The sequence below is a fragment of the Heterodontus francisci genome, chromosome 18, assembly GCF_036365525.1.
Source record: "Heterodontus francisci isolate sHetFra1 chromosome 18, sHetFra1.hap1, whole genome shotgun sequence".
In the NCBI taxonomy this organism is placed as follows: domain Eukaryota; kingdom Metazoa; phylum Chordata; class Chondrichthyes; order Heterodontiformes; family Heterodontidae; genus Heterodontus; species Heterodontus francisci.
This window is the reverse complement of record NC_090388.1, coordinates 75,455,730-75,478,723: the sequence shown is the minus strand read 5'-3', so window position 1 is coordinate 75,478,723 and position 22,994 is coordinate 75,455,730. Positions and strand designations below refer to the sequence as shown.

Genomic DNA, 22,994 nt, shown 5'->3' with positions numbered 1-22,994 from the left:
TTTCTTCAAGAATTAGCAAGTACTTGGCCAAAATATTCTTTTTTTGTCTCTTTTGTTGTAACAGAGCTCTAAAAAGAAAATCGCTATTTTTTCAGTTGACTGCTGTGTATTTTTTGTGTGTGTGAGGGGCTAATGTAAAAGGGAACCTTCATATTTCACTCTGTGTGTTCATGCTTTTCTTCGTTACTGATTATATCTTGTTTTATAATAAACTGATAAAGAGTAGAGTCTATGATTGACCGTATTGGTAACTGGGACAACATTTAAATATATGTTGTGACCTGTGGAGAAGTGGAACTAGAAAAGACACTGCACTCCTCCCACCTCGGTCGTAACTGTATCATATAATTACATTACTTTAAAAGTGCACCTTTGCTAACAGGTAAGAGATTTGGCTTGGACATAAATTGGTTAGTCTAGAGTACACTCTTACACATATGATTAATCATTTTGTAACTGAATAATACATGCAGTAACAACTGCTCAACTTGATGCAGAAAAGCTTTTTGTTAATAATTATTATGCCAGAGCTAAATCGGAATCGACAGTGATAGACTGAGATATAGACATGTGAATTTAAGAGAATCGCTTTATTGGAGGAACTGACGGGCACACTTTATTTGTAATTGTGTTTATCTAATTTTGTCACTAGCTTTGGTGAGTAAATGACATTTTGTCCATGGCTGTTGTTTCTGTATTTTGGAATCCAGGACCTAGTTTAACAGCCTGTCAAGCTGAATAAACTAGTCTTGGCTATCTACCATTAATCTCTCTGTCCCTTCCTGCCCATTCTACTTTTCTGTTTTACATGACTCTTCTGAAGTGCTATCTGCTCCATCCTATAAAATTCCCCTGATTTGGAGATCACTGCCCTTTTGTTGGCTGCCCTGTCTTCAAACACATATTACAGCAGGTGGAGAAGTTGCACAAACATTGACCATCATGGGTTAAATTGTCTTGTGACAAAAGCAATGTGCGAAATGATCCATCTTCCTATTGCTGATGTTTCTACTGCCTCACCTCAGTAACTACAATAACAATCCTCTCCTTGAGTTTTATGACATATTGGATGAATTTGCATTCCTGACAGTGTGAATCCACAGAGGTCATCTGATAAGGTCCATCTACCACCCCATAACATGGTGTAACTAGCTGTATTCTGTCAGCAAAAGTAATTCGTATTGGCATTACATACTATTTTGCTTGCCAGCTAGCTAATACTATGCTGCTCTCCATTGTTGTTCGTATGCTTAGCTACTTTATTTATAGGGAGAAATGTGTTTTAAATGGGATTGTCTTTTGATGGCATTAGATTGGCTATACACTTTATATACAGATTAATTGCCCCCATATCCGTGACTAAGTCAATAATTTTGTCAAATATCCATGGTGCAACATGTCGGTGCCTATCCCTGCTGGGAACCCCTTCACCCACCCCCCGGACCCCTTGGACTGCAAGACCACCTTTCGCTGGGGCCTTCTGGACTGGCCCTGATGACACTGCCTCACCTACCTCTTGTCCGGGATTCCAGCACTGCGCCTGGGTCTGAGGCCTCTGCAGTACTGACAGTGACAACTGCTCCCGGTGGTGCTGCTGATACTGCCTCTGATTGGGTGGCAGCTTATGGAGGCAGGATCCCCGTCCCTTTAAAGGGATGGGGATCCCACTCCTGAAACTGATTTAAAAAGACCGGATTGCTCCAGGGCGGCACGAAAAGGCACAGGTAGGGTTCCCCCCACCTTTTGGCCCGGTGCCAGGAGCCCCGCCTCCAGCACAAAGTCCAGCCCTTAATGTGAGAAAACTAGGAATCCTGCAATCATACTACACAATGTTCAACCACTTCATTCAACCTCTGAGGCCATTCTTTCCTCCATTATTCCTGTGTAATCTTCCTTTATTCCTTTCGAGTAGGAATGCTTTCCTTGTACTCATTACCTCTTGGGTGTAGAAAAGTCCCTTTCTTTTTAGTTTTTCACCGAAAGGTGCTGACTTTCATTTAGCAGCAGTCCCGTGGGCGCTAGTATCCCACCACGGCCATTCACGTTCTTCATGTGCAGCTCTAGACTCGTGGCTGTCTATTCAACTTCATGAGGCCACAATAGCCAAGTCCAATCCTGGTGCCTACGTGCATAGGCTGAACATCAAGGCTCAATGAATATCTGCTTAGTTTTCCTTTCTCTAGCTCAGCTGTGTGGAAATCAATTATTGTTGTTGTCCTATTATTATCTCACCTGAGACTGAGAATGGACATCAGGATTTTAAAAAAAATTGAAGAAAAGTCACACACCAGTTCAGGTTATAGAAATACATTTCCTTTACTCAATTACAGCAGAGCACATTATTAATATTGTGCTGTGTGCACTAGCAGTGAAAGAACTAAAGATTTGAATGTATATCGCGCTTTTCATAACCTAAGGATGCCCCAAAGCACTTTACAGCCAATGAAATACTTCAGAGGTGTGATCACTGTTATAACGTGTGAAACGCAGCAGCCAATTTGCACACAACAAGATCCCACAGACAGGAGTGAAATAAACCAGACCATTGCATAAAATTACATAAAATGGTACAGGACTTTCAGCACAACTGGTCCACGCTGGTGTTTATGCTCCACATGAGCCTCCTTCCACCCCTCTTCTAACTTTATCAACATAACCTTTTACAATATAAACAGAAAATGCTGGAAATTGTCAACAGGGCAGGCAGCAAAACCTTCAATTCCTTTCTCTGTCAGGCGTTTATCCAGCTACCTTCGAATGAGCAGACCATCTGTTTTAGGTGTTGTTTAAGGGATAAATCTTGGCCAGGAGACCATGGAGAACTGCTCTGCTCTTTTTCAAATATTGTCGTGGAATCTTTTTCATCCACCGGGGAGGACAGACTGGGCCTCAGTTTAACGTCTCATCTGAAAGACGGCATCTCCAACAGTGCAGCATTCACTCAGTGGGATGAATAATTACCGGAAGTGCTTTGCCGATAGATAATTATGTCTGTCACTCTTTGTCCTCACTGATGTACTGATGTAAGAGAAATCCCATTCCCTTCAGTGGGAGACTTTGGTATTGCAAAAACAACTGAGCATATTACTCCAATCTCACAGGACTTGCTCCTGTGGGAGCTAGTGGGTCTCAGTCATGGCAGGAATCAGTAACCTTATTGCAACACTGCATTTTCCATCATCACCATAGTTAGAGACTAGTTGGCAGTTTGACATGAGTAACAATGTGATCAGTGGGCTGTGGAAAATAAACTGCCTTGTAATCCAGTGCCCATTACTCATTCTCATCTGCACTGCTTGTAACTGGAAACAACTGGATGGTTTCTTTTCACTAACCAACATATCCCTATTGTTTATTCTCTGTCACTGGTGACACACTCTGTCATTGTAACTCAGTCTGTGACTGACTGTGTGTGTGGCTGAGGGAACATGCATCTGTTTTGGCTGCAGTTTTTTTGTACAATGCAGTGGCAATTGTTGTCCACCAGAGAGCTCTGCCACAACTCTGTGATTATACTGGCAAAGTTTGATAACTTTTTACTTCCCTAGCCCAAGAGGGCCAGGCTCCTGCATTGCCGATCACAGTCCAGTGACGCCTGCTGTGAAATGTGTATGTGGACACACGAGGATTAGTGCACAGTGCCGACTGCCTTTGTGGCCAATTAGCTGGCTCGTACTGGCTACCTTGCCTCCTATAAAAAGTACGGTGGTGTAGTGATTACATTACTGGACTACTAATCAAGAGGCCTAGACTAATAGTGCACTGCGGCAGATTGAGAGTTTGAATTCAGTTCGAAAAAAATCCGTAAATAAAAAGCTGCATCAGTAAAAGTGACCATGAAGCTGTCAGATTGTTGTCAAATCCCAACTGCTTCACTCATGCTCTTTAAGGAAGGAAGCCTGTCATCTTTACCATGTCTGGACTATCTATGACTCCAGTCCTACACCAACATGGTTGACTCTTAATGTCCTCCAGTGGTCTAGTAAACCACTTAGTATCGAGACAGACGTTGAATGCCACCTGGATCCTAAGAATGGTTACAAAAGTTGAGTGAAGCAGTGAATGCTGCTGATACTGTGGAACTAGATTCTATACCTAAGGAGAGAAGGGAAGAGAGTTGGCTCAAAACAGGCACATATTAAACCATAAATAGGGCAAAATAAAGTTAATAGCAAAATTTCAAATTTATTATTCATATTGCTCCACTTAGAAATGGGTGATGCTGATAGGAAAGCAGGCAATGTTGACACAAAGCCAGGAGATGCTGGTGCGGTAACTGGACACACTAGATACTGGATGGTCTTATAGGCTCAAATGGCTCCCACTGAGCTGGTGTACTGTGTGCTTTGCTCTATGCACTATGCACTCTGCTGCATCAGGCTGGCAACAACACTATAATGATCTAATCCCACATTTGCTGTTACTCACTCCAGTTATTGTTTCAGAAATCAGTCCAGGACCTGGGTTGAGAGACTAGGCGGTTGGAATTTTCAACTTTATAGAATATATTGGTAAATTGCTAACCCCAGCATATGATTTTTCACCCAATTTTAATGGCAAGCCTGTCTCCTCCACAAGCAAGTAAACTCACATTGAACTGATCGCCCATAAGTGTTCATAATGTAGATGACCTTCACTGTATCGCCCCAAGTCCTCTGGATGTGATTTTTCAGCCTCCTCACTCTGGGCTTGGTTTCCAGCACGCAGTAAATGCCCCCTTTGGGTGTGTTTTCCAGTACTCACTACCTCTGGGTGTGCTACCAGTGCCACACCCAACCCTACTATGGTTTGTGTGTTCACAATGCATCACCACCAACACACCCCCTCCCCCCATGACTCTGGCTGTGTTGACAGTGCTCTCCCTGTGTGTGTGTTCCTAGCACCCCAACTGTGCTGTTTTCCCAATGCCCACCATCTGGCTGTGTTCCCTGGAACCTCTTCCCTCTCTCATCCCACCCCACCCATGACTGTGTTCCCAGTGCAACCCCACCCATCCCCAGCTACTGGTGTGCCCAGTGCCCCCCGGGCTGTTTTTCTAGTTCTCCCCTGGCCAGTGTGCCAGTGCCCCCTCAGAATATGTGTCCAGTGTCCCCCAGCTTGTGTTCCAAGCCAGAGTTCCCAGTGCATCCGAGCATGTGTTCCCAGTGCCTGTGCCCCAGGCCAATATTCCCAGTGCCCCCGCTTGTGTTCCCATGCTCCCACCCACCCTGTTCCCATGCTCCCACCCACCCTGTTCCCAATGCCTCCCCTCACCCAGTTGCCTCTCTCCAGCCTGTGTTCCTTGTACCGCCATTCAGCTTATGTTCCCATTACCCCTATAGCCTGTGTGCCAAGTGACCCCCAGCCTGTGTTCACAGTGGCTCCACAGGTTGTGTTCCGAGTGCCCCCCAGCCTGTGTTCCCAGTCTGCCCCCTCCCCCCAGCCTGTGTTCCCAATGCTCCCCTGCCCCCAGCCTGTGTTCCCAGTCCCCTTAGCCTGTGTTCCAGGTGCCACCCACCCCCAGCCAGTATTCCCAGTGCCACCCACCCCCAGCCAGTGTTCCCAGTGCCCTCGCCCCCAGCCTGTTCCCAGTGCTCCTCCCAGCCTGTGTTCCCAGTGCCACCCCTGCAGCCTGTTCCTTGTACCCTGCCCAGCTTGTGTTCCCATTGACCTCGCCCCAGCCTGTGTGCCAAGTGCCCCCCCGCCCCCAGCTTGTGTTGCCAGTGCTTCCCCGCCCCCAGCCTGTGTTCCGTATACTGTCCCGCCCCCAGCCTATGTTCCCAGTGCTGCCTCTGCCCAGTCTGTGTTCCTGGTGCTCCCCTGCCCCTAGCTTGTGTTCTCAGTGCTGCTCATAGCCTGTGTTCCCAGTGCTGTCCAACTCCAGCTTGTATTCCCAGTGCTGCCCTGTCCCCAACCTGTTCCCAGTGCTGTCCCCATCAGCCTGAGTACACAGTGCTCACCCACAAGCCTGTGTTCCCAGAGCTTCCCTGCCCTCTGCTTCTATTCCCAGTGCTGCTCTGTCCCCAGCCTCTGTTCCCAGTGCTGTCCACGCCCAGCCTGCGTTCATGCTGTCCCCCCAGACAGTGTTCCCAGTGCTGTCCCACCAGCCTGAGTTCCCAGTGCTGCCCCCAGATTGTTCCCAGTTCTGCCCCATCCCCAGCCTGTATTCCCAATGCCCCCCACTGTTCCCAGTGCCCCCCAAGCCTGTTCCCAGTGCCACCCCAGCCTGTGTTCCCAGTGCCCCTCCCAGCCTGTGTTCCCAGTGCTGTCTCCCTCCCCAGCCTGTATTCCCAGTGCTGTCTCCCTCCCCAGCCTGTATTCCCAGTGCTGTCTCCCTCCCCAGCCTGTGTTCCCAGTGCTGTCTCCCCCCCCCCCAGCCTGTGTTCCCAGTGCTGTCTCCCCCCCCCCAGCCTGTGTTCCCAGTGCTGTCACCCCCCAGCCTGTGTTCCCAGTGCTGTCTCCCCCAGCCTGTGTTCCCAGTGCTGTCTCCCCCCCAGCCTGTGTTCCCAGTGCTGTCTCCCCCCGAGCCTGTTCCCAGTGCTGTCTCCCCCCCAGCCTCTGTTCCTAGTGCTGCCTCCCCCCCAGCCTCTGTTCCTAGTGCTGTCACCCCCCCAGCCTGTTCCCAGTGCTGTCTCCCCCCCCTCCCAAGCCTGTTCCCAGTGCTCCCCCCCCCAGCCTGTGTTCCCAGTGCTGTCACAGCCCCCCCCCCAGCCTGTGTTCCCAGTCCCCTCCCCTCAGCCTGTGTTCCCAGTGCCCTCCCAAGCCTGCGCTCCCAGTGCTGTCTCCCCCCCCCAGCCTGTGTTCCCAGTGCTGTCTCCCCCCCCCAGCCTGTGTTCCCAGTGCTGTCTCCCCCCCAGCCTGTGTTCCCAGTGCTGTCTCCCCCCCAGCCTGTGTTCCCAGTGCCCTCCCCTCAGCCTGTGTTCCCAGTGCCCTCCCCTCAGCCTGTGTTCCCAGTGCCCTCCCAAGCCTGCGCTCCCAGTGCTCTCTTCCCCCCCCCCAGCCTGTGTTCCCAGTGCTGTCTCCCCCCTCCCAAGCCTGTGTTCCCAGTGCTGTCTCCCCCCCCAGCCTGTGTTCCCAGTGCTGTCTCCCCCCTCCCAAGCCTGTGTTCCCAGTGTTGTCCCCCCCCATCCTGTCTTTCCCCCCTCCCCCCCCCAGCCTGTGTTCCCAGTGCTGTCTCCCTCCCCCAGCCTGTCTCCCCCCCCAGCCTGTCTCCCCAGTGCTGTCTCCCTCCCCCAGTCTGTCTTCCCAGTGCTGTCTCCCCCCCCAGCCTGTCTTCCCAGTGCTGTCTCCCCCCCCAGCCTGTCTTCCCAGTGCTGTCTCCCTCCCCCAGCCTGTCTTCCCAGTGCTGTCTCCCTCCCCCAGCCTGTCTTCCCAGTGCTGTCTCCCTCCCCCAGCCTGTCTTCCCAGTGCTGTCTCCCTCCCCCAGCCTGTCTCCCCCCCCAGCCTGTCTCCCCAGTGCTGTCTCCCTCCCCCAGTCTGTCTTCCCAGTGCTGTCTCCCCCCCCAGCCTGTCTCCCCCCCCCCCCCAGCCTGTCTTCCCACCCCCCCCCCCCAGCCTGTCTTCCCAGTGCTGTCTCCCTCCCCCAGCCTGTCTTCCCAGTGCTGTCTCCCTCCCCCAGCCTGTCTTCCCAGTGCTGTCTCCCTCCCCCAGCCTGTCTCCCCCCCCAGCCTGTCTCCCCAGTGCTGTCTCCCCCCCCCAGCCTGTCTTCCCAGTGCTGTCTCCCTCCCCCCCCCCAGCCTGTCTTCCCAGTGCTGTCTCCCTCCCCCCCCCAGCCTGTCTTCCCCCCCCCCCCCCAGCCCAGCCCAGCCCAGCCTGTCTTCCCAGTGCTGTCTCCCCCCCCCAGCCTGTCTCCCCCCCCAGCCTGTCTCCCCAGTGCTGTCTCCCCCCCCCAGCCTGTCTTCCCAGTGCTGTCTCCCTCCCCCCCCCCAGCCTGTCTTCCCAGTGCTGTCTCCCTCCCCCCCCCAGCCTGTCTTCCCCCCCAGCCCAGCCCAGCCTGTCTTCCCAGTGCTGTCTCTCCCTTCTGGGTTACGGTGGAACCTGTGCTGAGCCTGGCCCCGCCCGGAACGCGTACGTTGGTGGGCGGCCGCTGTTCCCCGGCTGGCCGGCGATCGCAGTGTGGAGCGGCTGTGTCTCTCATTCCCTGTCCCGGGTTGCCGAGGATGCGATGCCCGGTGAGACATGAGAGTGCGAGCGGAGGACAGGGAGCCCCCGGCCGGGGCTGCGGGCGCTCGTCCCTCGCTGCCTGCCCTCAGCCTGTACCACGGGCTGTGTGTGGCTCTGTGCGCTGCCGCTTACTGCAACGGGCTCACCGGAGAGCTGGTGCACGACGACGTGTGGGCGATCGTCAACAACCCGGACCTGCGAGCCTCCGCCCCGCTGCCGAGCATCTTCCACAACGACTTCTGGGGCAAGAGCATGGGGGACAACAGCAGTCACAAATCATACCGACCCCTCTGCATCCTCACCTTCAAGTAAGTCTCTCTTACCCTCTCCCGCCCTAGACTCTCTCTTACTCAGGTTTGCCTCTTCCTCTCCCTAGTCTAGTACTTGGGCTGCCAACCCCCAGGATTATCTTAGAGTCAACAATAACTTGAATTTATATAGCACCTTTAATGTAGTGAAACGTCCCATGACGCTGCACAGGAAAGTAATCAGTCAAAATTTAACACCGAGCCACATAAGGAGATGTTACCAAAGGTGACCCAATGCTTGATCCCAAAGGCAGCTTTTAAGGGGCACCTTAAAGGAGCAGAGATGGATGCAAAGGTGGAGGTTTAGGAAGGGGTGTTCCAGAGCTTTGGACCCAGGCAGCTGAAGGCACGACTACCCATGGTGTAAGGATGGAAATCTGGGATGGTAAAAAGGGCAGGAGACCAGATGCAGTTTGTAGGGCTGGAGAAGGTTACGGAGATAGGGAGGAATGAGGGCCGTGGAGGGACTTTAAAACAAGGATGATAATTTTATATTTGAGGCATTGTTAGACCGGGAGCCAAGGTAGGTCAAGGAGCACTGGAATTATGACCTCCAGTAGCTGGGAGAAAAGTTGAAGGGGCATTAAAAATAGAGCTTTTAAAACATTTTCTTTGAACCCTTTTGTTTATTAGTTCTAAAAATATTTAAGATGGGGAAAGCAAAGGCTGTTTTAACTGTCAGAGCTGTTGGAGATCTTTTGATGATTCCTCCAGGAATGCACGCAACCAGACTTGGCAACACTAGATCCCTTCTATCAGCTCTCAAAGGCTGAACTGAGACTCGAAGGTCAGAACAGAAGATCAAGCTGTTTAATAAAACATTTATTGGAAAGCTTAAGTTTTTTTCTCCCACCAAGTTTCATTTGCTTTAACCTAAAGAAAACACACACCAAAGTCCAATTCTCGTTTTTTTTTGTTGCAATATTTTTAGTGTAACTTGATTCAATTAAAATCAATATTTCTTCAGCCCTCCCCCATGACTTTTCTTTTTGAAATTAATCTTGCCGGTTTGTAACAATAATTTATTATTCCAAGTGTGAATATTGTGTTGTTTTTTTCTTTTTAAAAAATAGTCCTCCCAGTACTTTCACCACTAACTCATTATTTTTGGAGAATGCTCTGGCATCCTTGCTGAGCTTGGGGCAGAGCTGGAGAAATGCACAATGTTAAGCAGTAATGAGACAGTTTGATTATATTAATCACCTTGTTAATGATTATTTTCTACTGTTCAATGGCAGCTGTGCAAATCTAGGTTGGTGATTAAAAACAAATGTTTTAACCCATGCTGGTAGGTGCCTGGTTTGCATACTATACTAGCACTCGTATTATATAATATCTTCAGTGAATTGTTTTAGGAAAATACTGATACTGCAAATGGTATGCCAGTTACAATATTCTCTAGTGTCTGTCATAAGACTCCTAGCATTCTGCTTGTGAGCCAGCTGTTAAAGGCAGTGCACCTCTGAACTGGAGAACAGTCTGTGGAGCCAAAACAAACCTCACCGATCCTGGTGTAACTAGGGGCTGGGGGTGGGGCACATCGATCAAGGTTTCCACCCTCTGTTTGGGTCACAGTATCTTTCGAGGTCAGATTTGGCCATGAGGTATCCCACAGTTGAACAGCCAGCAGACTCCTGCTCCTGGCCCACATTTAAAAAACGAAAGGCCATTTTGGAATAAGGCACTTGAGAGTCTTCAGTGCCAGCGGAACTGCACGCTAAAATCAGTCAATGCTTTGAGAGGAAGGGAGTGAAAAATGTATCAAATCAGATAATCGTGGGAATAATCTGAAGAAGGAATTTTCCTCCACACAAGATCAGGGGGCAGGTTGTTCAACCTTGCCCGTCTAAGAGCGAAGTCCAAAGTACGGAAAGTCCTCATCAGAGAACTCCTCTTTGCTGACGATGCTGCTTTAACATCTCACACTGAAGAATGCCTGCAGAGTCTCATCGACAAGTTTGCGTCTGCCTGCAATGAATTTGGCCTAACCATCAGCCTCAAGAAAACGAACATCATGGGGCAGGATGTCAGAAATGCTCCATCCATCAATATTGGCGACCACGCTCTGGAAGTGGTTCAAGAGTTCACCTACCTAGGCTCAACTATCACCAGTAACCTGTCTCTAGATGCAGAAATCAACAAGCGCATGGGTAAGGCTTCCACTGCTATGTTCAGACTGGCCAAGAGAGTGTGGGAAAATGGCGCACTGACACGGAACACAAAAGTCCGAGTGTATCAGGCCTGTGTCCTCAGTACCTTGCTCTACGGCAGCGAGGCCTGGACAACGTATGCCAGCCAAGAGCGACGTCTCAATTCATTCCATCTTCGCTGCCTTCGGAGAATACTTGGCATCAGGTGGCAGGACTATATCTCCAACACAGAAGTCCTTGAAGCGGCCAACACCCCCAGCTTATACACACTACTGAGTCAGCGGCGCTTGAGATGGCTTGGCCATGTGAGCCGCATGGAAGATGGCAGGATCCCCAAAGACACATTGTACAGCGAGCTCGCCACTGGTATCAGACCCACCGGCCGTCCATGTCTCCGTTATAAAGACGTCTGCAAACGCGACATGAAATCGTGTGACATTGATCACAAGTCGTGGGAGTCAGTTGCCAGCATTCGCCAGAGCTGGCGGGCAGCCATAAAGACAGGGCTAAATTGTGGCGAGTCGAAGAGACTTAGTAGTTGGCAGGAAAAAAGACAGAGGCGCAAGGGGAGAGCCAACTGTGCAACAGCCCCAACAAACAAATTTCTCAGCAGCACCTGTGGAAGAGCCTGTCACTCCAGAATTGGCCTTTATAGCCACTCCAGGCGCTGCTTCACAAACCACTGACCACCTCCAGGCGCGTATCCATTGTCTCTCGAGATAAGGAGGCCCAAAAGAAAAAAATCTGACTTGATATCATAACTTATGCCTTGTTTTTATATTGTGAGGCTGTTTCTGTCTTTATATTGTGGGACTTTGTCTAGTGCTTGTATGGTGGGATTGGTCCTGGTCAAATACAAGGCATGGTATATTTTTTCCCGGTCAGGCAGTTAATTGCTTGATATACTGAATGTAACTGACTTTTTTCAGTACTGTACGTATTGACGAGTATGTTTGATGCAGAGTGTGTGACCCCAGTGGAATGAAGCAATATCTGTAAAGCTAGTAGTTGTGACATTGTTTGCGTTTTGAGTAACTTTAATTGTAATTTTATGTGTACAACTATCAACATAAACAACTCAAATATGAAACTTGGCGCACTTTGTCTTTGTGTATGAAAGATAGGGAATGCTGCAACCAGCACACAGCATGAGACATAAAGAAACATTAACTGTAAATACCAGAAGTCTGAAATTAAAAACGCAGTGTTAGAAATGTACAGCACCTAAAGATAGAGAAAATAGAATAAAAACAAGACATGCTGGAAATACTCAGCAGGCCTGGCAGCATCTGTGGAGAGAGAAGCAGAGATAACGTTTCAGGTCAGTGACCCTTCATCAGATACACTGACCTGAAACATTAACTCTGCTTCTCTCTCCACAGCTGCTGCCAGACCTGTTGAGTATTTCCAGCATTTCTTGTTTTTATTTCAGATTTCCAGCATCTGCAGTATTTTGCTTTTATTATCGAGAAAATCGATTGGCTAAAGTTTTGGGTGTAGACCCTTCATTGGATTTTAAATTATAGTAATTTCCCTTGTATTTTACTTAGTCACTGGAAACTAAGAGATTGCTGTCTATGATTACTCCTGTGTATCTGTTATTCTCTAATTCACTGTCAGATATCCAGTCTTTTTTTTATTATGTACTCCCTGAAGATATAGCATTTCTGTAGCTGGTTTTGGGTGGCACATCACATTAGTGGTGCCGAACACACCAGGTGATTAGAAGTGGATGCGTCCGTGTGATTTTCAGGTATTGGCGAATTGTCTGTACTGCTGACGGGAAAGCAGTCTGAACAGAGACTGAGTGCTTCATTCTAGAACACGGGGATAATATAAGTGCAGAGAGGGAGGGCATGTCACCTGGCCCCTCAGGAGTTACACAAATGAATGTTTGGCATTATTACTTAAAGAATTACATTATTAGGAGAAGTTACATAAATTTAGCTTGTGTCCCCTTGAGTATGAAAGTTTAAGGGGTGATTTAATAGTGGTGTTTAAAATTCTGAAATGATTCAATAAGGTAAATACGGAAAAAAAATGCCTGAGGGAATCCAGACAAGCCCCTCTAAATTAGCGCCAGGCCATTCAGGGATGTCAATATGCCAGGAAGCACTTCTTCACACAAAGGATAATGGAATTCTGAAACCCAATCCCCATTAGGCTGTGGATGCTGGGTCAATTGAAATTTTCAAGATGGAAATTGATGGATTTTACTTGGGTAAGGTTATAGAGGGATATGGAACAAAAGTAGGTAAATGAAGTTGAGGTACAGATCAGCCATGATCTAATTGAATGGCGGAATAGGCTTGAAGGGCTGAATGTCCCTTTTGCTTAGGCTGGTGTGCGGCCTAGGCAAAATGGAATGCTTAGTAATATGGAGAGGCAAAAGACAGATAGGGAGTCAGTGAGAAAGAACTCTTTATGGCACGTATATAAAGCACGACAGCCAACTTCAAAAAGGTTGCTGTTCCACACAACATCAAGGAAGATTCCTAATATAGTACAGATGATGATAGATCTGATGGGGTATAATAAACTGAATAGGAAATGAGTTCAGGGATCCCTGAGTGTGGTCCATCCTCGTGTGTTTCTCCCTGTCCTATTGTTGTTGTGGATACACTCCAGGTATAGAAGGGTATATTCCTGCATCGAGAACCAGAACCAGTTCCTGCAATCAGCAGGTTAAGTAAGGCTCAATGTTGGCCATAGTTCTGCATATTGTGGAGTCCATTAGTTGCATAATTGTAGTGAAATAGAAAAGAGAAGGCTGAGGGACAGACATTAAATCCAGTAATGAATTCAGGAGAAATTTCTTTACTCAAGTGGTTAGAATATGAAAATTACGATCACATGGAGTGGTTGAGACGAATAGTGTAGGTGCATTTCAGGGGAAGCTAGATAAATACATGAGGGAGAGAGGATTAAAAGGTTTTGCTGATAGAGTTAGATGAAGTAGGATGGGAGGGGGCTTGTCTGGAGCATAAACACCGGCATTGACTAGTTGGTCTGAATAGGCTAATTCTGTGCTTTAAATTCTATGTAATTCAACTTAACTTTCAAAGGACACAATACCAACAGTCCTAAACAAGTCAGCTACAGGCAATAGGTGAGGTTTTCCTACTTCTTGTCTACACAGAATTTAGCAACTTTGCAATTATTCAGACCCAGTGATCCTTTATTTTTTTTTGGGGGGGGGGTGGCGGAGACAAAAATTGGCAACCACAGAAAATATCTAGATGTATCTGTGCCAAGTAAAACAACTGGGTTTTGGCTTCTCTGGGGCTATTTTCACTTTTAAGCGATGTTAAAACAAAACTGGAACTGTGCTGCTATTGTAAAAGGCACCGCCCTAACCAGAAGTTCCCAGCTCGTTTGATGGATGCTAAGTTAGCTCGCTGATCTGGGAGGTTTGTGCTTGAATGCTGCAGTACACCACAGTGTTCCTGGTGTGGGGAATGGTGGGGTGGGGGGGGGGGGTGGCGGGTGGGATGGGGTTTGTGACGGGCGATAAGACCAAACTAGATTGCTGGTTCTGTTCATTGGAAGGCGCATGGCAGAAGAAGACCAGATGTTGAAATGCACGCCATGAAGGATGGCCACTTAAATTTAACTTAACAAATCTGGTAATTTCATAGAATCTTACAGCACAGAAGGGGGCCATTCAGCCCATCATGTCTGTGCCAGCTCTTTGAAAATGCTATCCAATTCGTTCCACTCCCGTGCTCCTTCTACTTAGCCATGTAAATTTACTTTTTTTCAGGAATCTATCCAAATTGTGGGCGAGCACCAGAAAGTTGCTGGAATGTAATAAAAGCCCACTGATTCGCCAATATTCTTCAGGGAAGGGAGCCTGCCACACCTACCCAGTCTGTGACTAGTCCACTGTGTGTGGCTGACTGTTAGTGCCCTCAGGGTAACTAGGGATGGGCGATGCACACTGTCTTCTCAGGGTTGCTCAGATCCCAAGAACGAATTTTTAAAAAGACTATAATTTTTCCAAGGTTGTATTGTTGGTGTATAAATTTTGTGTGTTTAACACTCTGTCACTTTGTGCATGAATGCTGTGATCCTCAGAAGGTGTTCTTCACAGGTGAAATTTTTTAAATATTGAAGCTCTATGAATTACAAGCGTTTAAAAAGAAATTATTTGAAGATCAAAAGTGAAGCACGCATCTCGGCAATGCTGAAAGTTTTTTTAAAAAACAAAGCAGTAAACATTTTAAATAAAAACAATAAGTGCTGGAAAGACTCAGCAGGTTTGGCAGCATCTGTGGAGAGAGAAACAGAGTTAACGTTTCAGGTCAGTGACCTTTTATCAGAACTAGCAAAGGTTAGAAATGTAATAGGTTTTAAGCAAATAAAGTGGGGGTGGGGGGGGAGAAGGGAACAAAAGGGAAGGTGTTGATAGGACAGAGGGCCCGAGAGAATAACTGACAAGGAGGTCATGGGGCAAAGGCAAAGAGTGTGCTGCAGAGAGGGTGTTAAATGACGGAATAATGAACAGGCCTAGCCAAAAACACAAACATGAAAAAAACAGTGGGCAGGCACACGGTTAAAAAAAAATGAATGATGAAATAAACTAAAATAAAAATAAAAAAGGGCGAGCCATGCTCTGGAATGATTGAACTCAATATTCAGTCCGGAAGGCTGTAGTGTGCCTAATCAGTAAATGAGATACTGTTCCTCGAGCTTGCGAGTAAACATTTGAAGGTCAGCAATTCTATTCCATTGCATTGTTTACATAGCCAACTGCTTGGAAGTCAACGGATGCATCAAACATCATGGTCACAATCACAGAGAATGCCATCGTGACTTGGAGTGGGACCACTTCAGTGCTGAGAATGTTGGAAACATGATTGGAGGGATTCAAACACGGAGTTGATGAATCTGGGAAGTGACAACATGTTGGAGAGGAAAGGGAGATCAGAGATGAGATGATGAGTGAGGACAGAGGATGGCTTTTTCTGAGAAGAGCAGGTGATTACGTGGCTTTGAAAGGGGAGAGGACAGTGTGTGAAAAGAGGGAACAGTTTACAATATTGATTAATATGATGGGGCAAGTGGGTGTGAATGGAAGAGTGAAGGGTGGACTTTTTTGTGGAAGGGGTAGGAACAGCAGTTTTGAAAGAGAAAAAGGAGAGAGATGCGGTGCCTGAGGAGAGGAAACCATTGACAATGCCAGCTCGCATGGGGAAGTTTCATTGAACACGCTGACGACATTCATCTCCACTGAAAATCCCTGGTGGACAACAATTCAGCCCTGCGAGTCTGCTGTCTAATTAAATGTTACATTGTGCTGAGGAAGATAACAGCAGTCTGAAGTTTGTCATTACTTGAATTAGCTCCAGAATAGCTACTTATCTGTACTACTAGACCCATTTGTTGTTCATTTGAATAAACAGTAATTAGTCAAATTAGAGAAGGATGGTTTGCATTGTAGGTTTTGTAGGTGCTTTTTGGTGCCTGAGACCCTATTTGTATTATAGAAGTAGGTCTGTAATTGTGTAGATTTCCATTGTTGCTGACTTGCTTATACTGTGGGAGGTGGAGGAGAGAAGGAAGAGATAGAAGGATTTGAAAAATTGATTTTTTAACATTCATTCTCTGAATATCGATACCAGAGCAAAGCCAGCATTCATTACCCATCTCTAGTTGCCATTGACAAAGTGGTGGTGAGCCATCTTGAGCCTTTGTAGTCCGTGTGTAGAAGGCATTCCCACAGTGCTGTTAGGTTGAGAGTTCCAGGATTTTGACCCTGCAATGATAAAAGCATTCTGATATATGGCCAGGTCAGGATGGTGCATGACATGGAGGGTAGCTTCTGGCTGATGGTGTGACCATGCACCTGCTGCTCTTGTCCTTCCAGGTGGTGGAGGTCACCACCGGTTGGAGGGTGCTGTCGAAGAAGCCTTTGTGAGTTGCTGCCCATCAAGCCGATTGCTTTGTGATAAGTCATACATACAATGTTGGTGGAGGCTTGTGCAGGCCAGCGGTGGTGAAAGTACACTGCTGTGGTTTGTGTAGGCAGCTAAGAGATCAGCCTGTCTGTGACCAGATTTGGCACAAAGATGTGAGCTCACCTGTTGGCTTTACATTGTTGCCTTGCCCAACAGGACATGATGACCAGAAGTACAATCTTGAGAGACAGTGGTGACTGGGTGGTGGATTTGGCTGTTTGGAGTGTACATATGGAAGCTGACTTCATGTTTGCTGATGTTCCTGGCAGATGACATACACTTGATGCAGATCCAGCAACAGCTCAGTTTTAAAATTCACATCCTTGTTTCCAAATCTCTCTATGGACTCTCTCCCTCCCCATGTCAATAACCTCCTCCAGCCCCACAACTCTCCGAGTTATCTACACTCCTCCAATTCTGGACTCTTATGTATCCCTGATTTTCTTCACTCCACCGTTGGTGACTGTGCCTTCAGCAGCCAATGCTCTCTCCCTATACTTTTCTACCACTCTACCCCCTCTCTCCTCCTATAAGATGCTGCTTAAAACCTACCTCTTTGAAGATGTGTTTGCTGCCTGTCCTCATATCTCCTTATTTGGCTCAGTCAGATTTTCTTTGATATCACACGTGATGCGCCATTGGAATTACTAACTTAAAGGTACTATATAAATGCAAGTTGTTGTTGTAAGAGAAGACTAAGGATAGAGTCCTGAAGCACACTATGTATGTATAAGTGAAGGAACCGTTTGAGATGTGGTTGTTTTAGGACAGATGTGCCGTTGCACAGTGGTGTCATGGGGGCAGGTTGCGGAGGAGCAAAGATGGGAGGTGGGGCAGTGAACCAGGATGGGGATTGGACAGGATTTCGGTGGCTTTGACTAGGGTGTGCTGATACTGGAGTCAGGAGTTAGACTGTGAGGAACTGTATGTCTCTAACCCCCCCCCCCGGCCAACCTCACCCCGCCCCCCCAGTCTCGCTGGCTTGACTACTCTGGATAACCCAGGTGCTGAGTAACATCTATGCTCTGACCTTTAGCTGAGTGTTACAACCAGGTGTCTAGGGGTCTTTTACTGTCTTCACCTTATTGTAACAGGGTTTAATTTTTAAACACACTGTGTTTTGAGCTCCCCCCCCCCCCCCCCTTGGTGAATCCTTGTACACCACTTTCCAATTATAAGGCAAAGAAATGGGCATACCAGGTTTTCTTAGATTTAAAGAAAAAAGTGAAATTTATTAAACTTACTTAAACTCTAATTGGTTAACACCTATGGATATACAACATGTCCAAGCTAGCATGCACACCCGATACACACATGCATTTAGGGACAGAAAAGAGAAGAAAAATTAAGTAGAGAGGTTTGAGGTAGTCTCTGAAGGGGGTTTCTTGTTACTGTTTCTGTGTTTCCAGCTCGCGGTAGAGTCTTTGATTGTAGACAGCTCTTACTTTTTGTTGGGGCCCAGTATTCTTCTTAAACCTTGTTCACATAGGAGACTTTTCTCTCTTTGAATTCACGTTTATTCAATGTGTCTTCCATTCCGTCAGAAAGAGATGAGAGCAGACAGGAGAGAAGTGTTCTCAGTCCAGGAGCAAACAGCTTTTTGAGTTCAAAATTCTGTGGCCAGTTCAAATTCAAAAAACCAACAGCCAGCTAGTCATGCGACTAAACTGGTCTGACCACTTCTTCTGTGTATTGAGGAAGCAAGGACTGGGTCCCTTGTTCCAACACTGTCTGCTTGCCTGCTGATGTTTTTCTAGTCAGGGGCTTGGCAATTCCTTGTGATAGGCTGTCTTTTCTTCCCAGCCACAATTTTAAGTTTTAATGTTCATGTGGTGAAACAATGTGTACCTCAGTCTTGGCAGGTGGGGGGCTTGCATGACACTGAGCTTCTTATTCCACATTTAATGGCTCACCAACACTATATTCTTTCACTTCCAGAGCATTTCTAGATTGGCTCCGTCTTTCTCCCTTTGCTGCTGAAATATCAATCCTCATCTTCTTTACTTCAAAAACTTGTCAAATGTTCCTCTCACCAGCCTCCCCTCCTCTGCTTGTCACAAGCTTCAGTAAACTCTGTGGCCTGCCACAAAGTCCCACTTTCTGTCCTTGCCGGTCTGCAGCCTATCAGCTTCAAGATCATCATCATCTCTTTCCGATCCCTTCCATAGTCTTCCTCATATATCTGAGTGATATTCAGTCTGCGCCCTTTACTGCAACTCTGGACTTACTGACTGACCTTTGTTCGCTGAAAAGCTGTTCCTCTCAAAATCCATCTCTACAACCTAGCTTCCATTTCTTCATTTAAAGGACGTGATAGGGTAAGTAGAGAGAAACTATTTCCTCTGGTGGGGGAGTTCAGAATGAAGGGGCAATAGTCTTGTAATTCGAGCCAGGCCATTCAGGGGTGATGTCAGGAAGCACTACTTCACACAAAGGGTAGTGGAAATTTGAAACTCTGCCAAAAAGATGTGAATGCTGGGGTTCAGTTGAAAATTTCAAACTGAGATTGCTAGATTTTTTAGATAAGGATATTAAGGTTTGGGGCATGAAGGTGGGTAGATAGGGTTATGATACAGATCAGTGATGATCTAATTGAATGGTGGAACTGACTCGAGCAAATAAATAGTCTACATCTGTTCCTGTGTTCTTCCCTCCCATTGTCCCTTCCTATACTTTGCTCAGTATCATCCAAATCACTTTTTAAACTACCCTGTGACATCCCATTACATGAAGGTTGCAATTACTTTTAGTGTGCGTGCTACTTATCTGTGGCTACTGTGGGCTCACACTGTCATCTCCAATAATCCCTCCTTCATCTGCCTCCCTCCTCACAAATTTTGTTGAACCTTTGGGTTGGTTATTTGGCTCTGGCCAGTCTAGTTCTTTAAGCCACCTCACTGTCCCTTGTTCATTTATTCTGTCAGTTAAACTGAGCAGAGATAGTGCTTGCAGCAGTGTTGATTAAATCGTCAGCTGCAGGCCTGGAACGTGACAGGAGAGTGAGCAAAGGTGGCTGCTGCCATTAATATGATTGGGTTTCAGTGTTTTTTTTTCCAAAAAAGCTGCATATGTAGAATCTTCCTGTATATGAGATGATGTATAATGAGAAACAGATTACCCACCTCAGTTGTAATTGGAGGAAAGGGATTTCTAACATCTAAAGTCTAGAGCTCCCTCCCTAAACCTCTCTTCCTCTCTGCATCTTCTTGCAGACGCTCCTTACAACTAAGTTTTTGGTTACCTGTCCTAATGTCCTTTGCCTCTGTGTCAATTTTCATTTGACAACGCTTCAGTGCAAGTTCTAGGGTCATTTCACTGTATTAACTTTACTGCTGCTGGGTCTAAACCCTGGAACTCCCAATCTAACAGCAGTGTGGGACTACCTTCACCACACAGACTGCAGCCGTTCCAGGTGAAGGTCCACGACCATCACCTTCTCAAAGTAAACTGAGGATGGGCAACAAGTGCTGGCCTAGCCATTGATGCCCACATTCTGAAGAAAACAAAACTCTTCAGCTTTTGGGAGTCTCTACAAATGGGATGAGTACAGGCCTTGCTCTTTCCTCTGTCCCTATCCTTTTATTTTAGAAAGATTTACATTTTTTAAGTTTTATCAAGATAGATCAAAAGGAGGGGAAAAGTAAAATTGGAGCAGACAATTAACATGCAGCAATAAGACAATTAGCTTGAATGATTTTTCACATGGAAAGGAATTGATTGTTCTCTTAGCTTGTCTCTAACATTAACTATAACACTGGCCATCATTAATTGTTGAACAAAGCCGCATACATACACTGAAGACAGCAAATCCGTACATCCGATCCAATTGAGAGAGGATTTTGGAAGGGCTGTATTGGAGTTGATCCCAGGAGAGTTTGAGAATCCTTAGAGCCCTATGGCAGTCAGCTTTAAGGATAAAATCTGATGCTTGTATGTTGCTGCCCTTGGTTTTGTTGGCGACGCTGGACCTTAACCTAGAAGTTTTGTCCTCAGTCCCAACTTCTTTTTCAGCAGCAAGGTTGGAAGGGTCACTCTGACTGCTTGCCTCTCTTCCGTGGCCTTGTGCTTGCCCCAGCTGATCTGGAGAGAGATCACACAGCAGTGCCTGACAGGCTGCAACCATACTACCATAAGCTTGATGCTGACCATTTTGAATGATATGGATTATAATTGAGTTTTTATTTTCCTTGTATCAGTTTCGTTGGCCCATTTGGTCATTAGTACATTAGTTGTGATCTCTTAGTGAGGCTTTGGTAGTGATGATTATCTCCTGGTGGCACCGAGTTAACTGAGAGTCACTGTGCTGGTCCACTGTTTGTGTGTGTGAAAGAGAGATATTTTCTATCTATTCTGCTGCTGACATTCCTCTCCATTCCCTCCCTATCCCTCACTATGAGGGCACTGACTTCTTGTTGGTGTAAGATGGTACAGATGCGAGTTACCACCCAATGCTTTCACCAACTGTCTTTCCTTCACCTTTGAGTCGACGCTAAACAATGCTTTCCTCCCTTGACAACATGTGTGCTGTCTGCAGTCAGGAGCTGGAGCCCTTACAGACTTCTTGGCGTCCCTTCTGTACAAATGCTGAGGTTACTTAAAGTGCTCCCCATGGTCTCCCCTATTGAGATAAGCTACTTTGTGGTGGATTGTGTGTCCTGAGTTTCTAAAGCTGAGCTGTTGGGTTAGGGTATGAGAGCGTTGGGAAACAAGCTGGGTAAATGGAGTTGAGGTACAGATCAGCCATGATCTAATTGAATGACAGAACAGGCTAGAGGGGCTGAATGGCCTCCTCCTGTTCTCACGTTGCAGCCTTCCCTGGCTAAGTTATCAAGAAAGCGTCTCTCACCTAGTTGGTTATGAGTTGAAAGGGCAGTGTTGAGGTTTCGGAGAAATCTGATTGTGTGATTGCTTTAAACCTCTCAAATTATTAACGGGATTCAGTTCCCTGCTCCATAGATGTGACAACTGAAAATATTCGAAGCAAATTTGGTGAAAATCTCTAATTCAATAAAGCTAAGCATGGTCTGGCCTTGTGGGCTAGAGATAAAGAAAATCAGTGTAATCTGCAACTGAAGAAACATCAGAAAGTGTTATCTTGTGAATTGGCACTGTAACTTTAGACAATTCATCAATGTTACCTGCTAGCCTTTAATGAACTGGCTTAGCAATGGTTTTTGATTATTGAGAGAATCTGCATTGTGTCCTTTTTCCAAATATCAGGCATTATTAAAACCTTGTGACAGACACCAGCAGTGTAAAGATTAGATAGAGAAAGTGATTAATTGTTTGGTAGCAAGGTAATTGCTTGTCTCTTCAAAACTTTGGAAAGAACTGGCAGACATAGAACGCAGAGTGCATGCAGCAATGGAGCACCATGGTGCCCCAGTTTGAACACTAAAAGGGAATAGCTGGTCAGTTGACACACTTGCTGCTCATCCTGAGAGTAAGTGATTGCTAACACTTGTCCAGCTATGAGCTTCATGTATTGTGCTGGTCCCAGTGGGCTTCTCAAATGTGTGCGATTGGAGTCACATGTAGGCTAGACCAGTTATGGGTAGCAGATCCCTTCCCTGAAGAACATTAGTGAACCAGTTGGGTTTTTTGCAATAAGCCAGCCACTTTCATGGATGGCTATTCTGGAACCAGCCTATAAATGACCAAATTCATTGCATGTCTTTCTATGGTTGGTTTAGAGCTCCCAATTCCCATTGGGGAGGGCAGCCTTTGAAAAAGAACAGAACTGTCTCATATCACACTCTGAAAGGAGAACAAGTGATCTGTGGCAGTCGGGAACTTTATAGCAGGTGTGCTAACAGTGCCATCCGTGCACACACACTCAGTTGTGAAATGATGCAGGTTTCTTTGACATGCTGGACATGTTTGCTCTTGTGTGTAGCAAATGGTTTCAGGTGGTGTTCTGATTTCCCATCTGAGGTTTCAGCATCACATTGTGGATTGCTGATAATCCCACGTGCGTGCCACCAAACACAACTGACTTACTTGGACCAAAAGCAGAATGGATAGATATTTGTTGACAGGAGGAGCCAGATTTAATTTATCTTGCAACTTTGCCATTGTCCTGACATTTTCCTGAAAATTATTTGAGATGCCAATCTTTCTTGAAAAACATCCATGTTTCAACAACCAAAACAGCTTAGTTTAGAGATACAGCACTGAAACAGGCCCTTCGGCCCACCGAGTCTGTGCCAACCATCAACCACCCATTTATACTAATCCTACACTAATCCCATATTCCTACCACATCCCCACCTGCCCCTCTATTTCCTACCACCTACCTATACTAGGGGCAATTTATAATGGCCAATTTACCTACCAACCTGCAAGTCTTTTGGCTTGTGGGAGGAAACTGGAGCACCCGGAGAAAACCCACGCAGACACAGGGAGAACTTGCAAACTCCACACAGGCAGTACCC

At 46.7% G+C, this 22,994-nt stretch overlaps 1 protein-coding gene across 4 annotated transcripts in view; it reads left to right on the top strand.

Moving 5' to 3' along the window:
- The first annotated feature begins 8,019 nt into the window (after positions 1 to 8,019).
- The window catches only part of tmtc1 (transmembrane O-mannosyltransferase targeting cadherins 1), a 236,714-nt gene continuing 221,739 nt past the window's right edge, over positions 8,020 to 22,994 (top strand). For 2 of the 4 annotated variants that reach the window (XM_068051004.1, XM_068051005.1), the window contains exon 1: positions 8,020 to 8,450. In XM_068051004.1, coding sequence (XP_067907105.1) covers positions 8,158 to 8,450 — 293 coding nt within the window. In that variant the 5' untranslated portion in view covers positions 8,020 to 8,157. The remainder of the gene's footprint in view (positions 8,451 to 22,994) is intronic. The other 2 variants (XM_068051006.1, XM_068051007.1) reach the window with 2 other exon arrangements.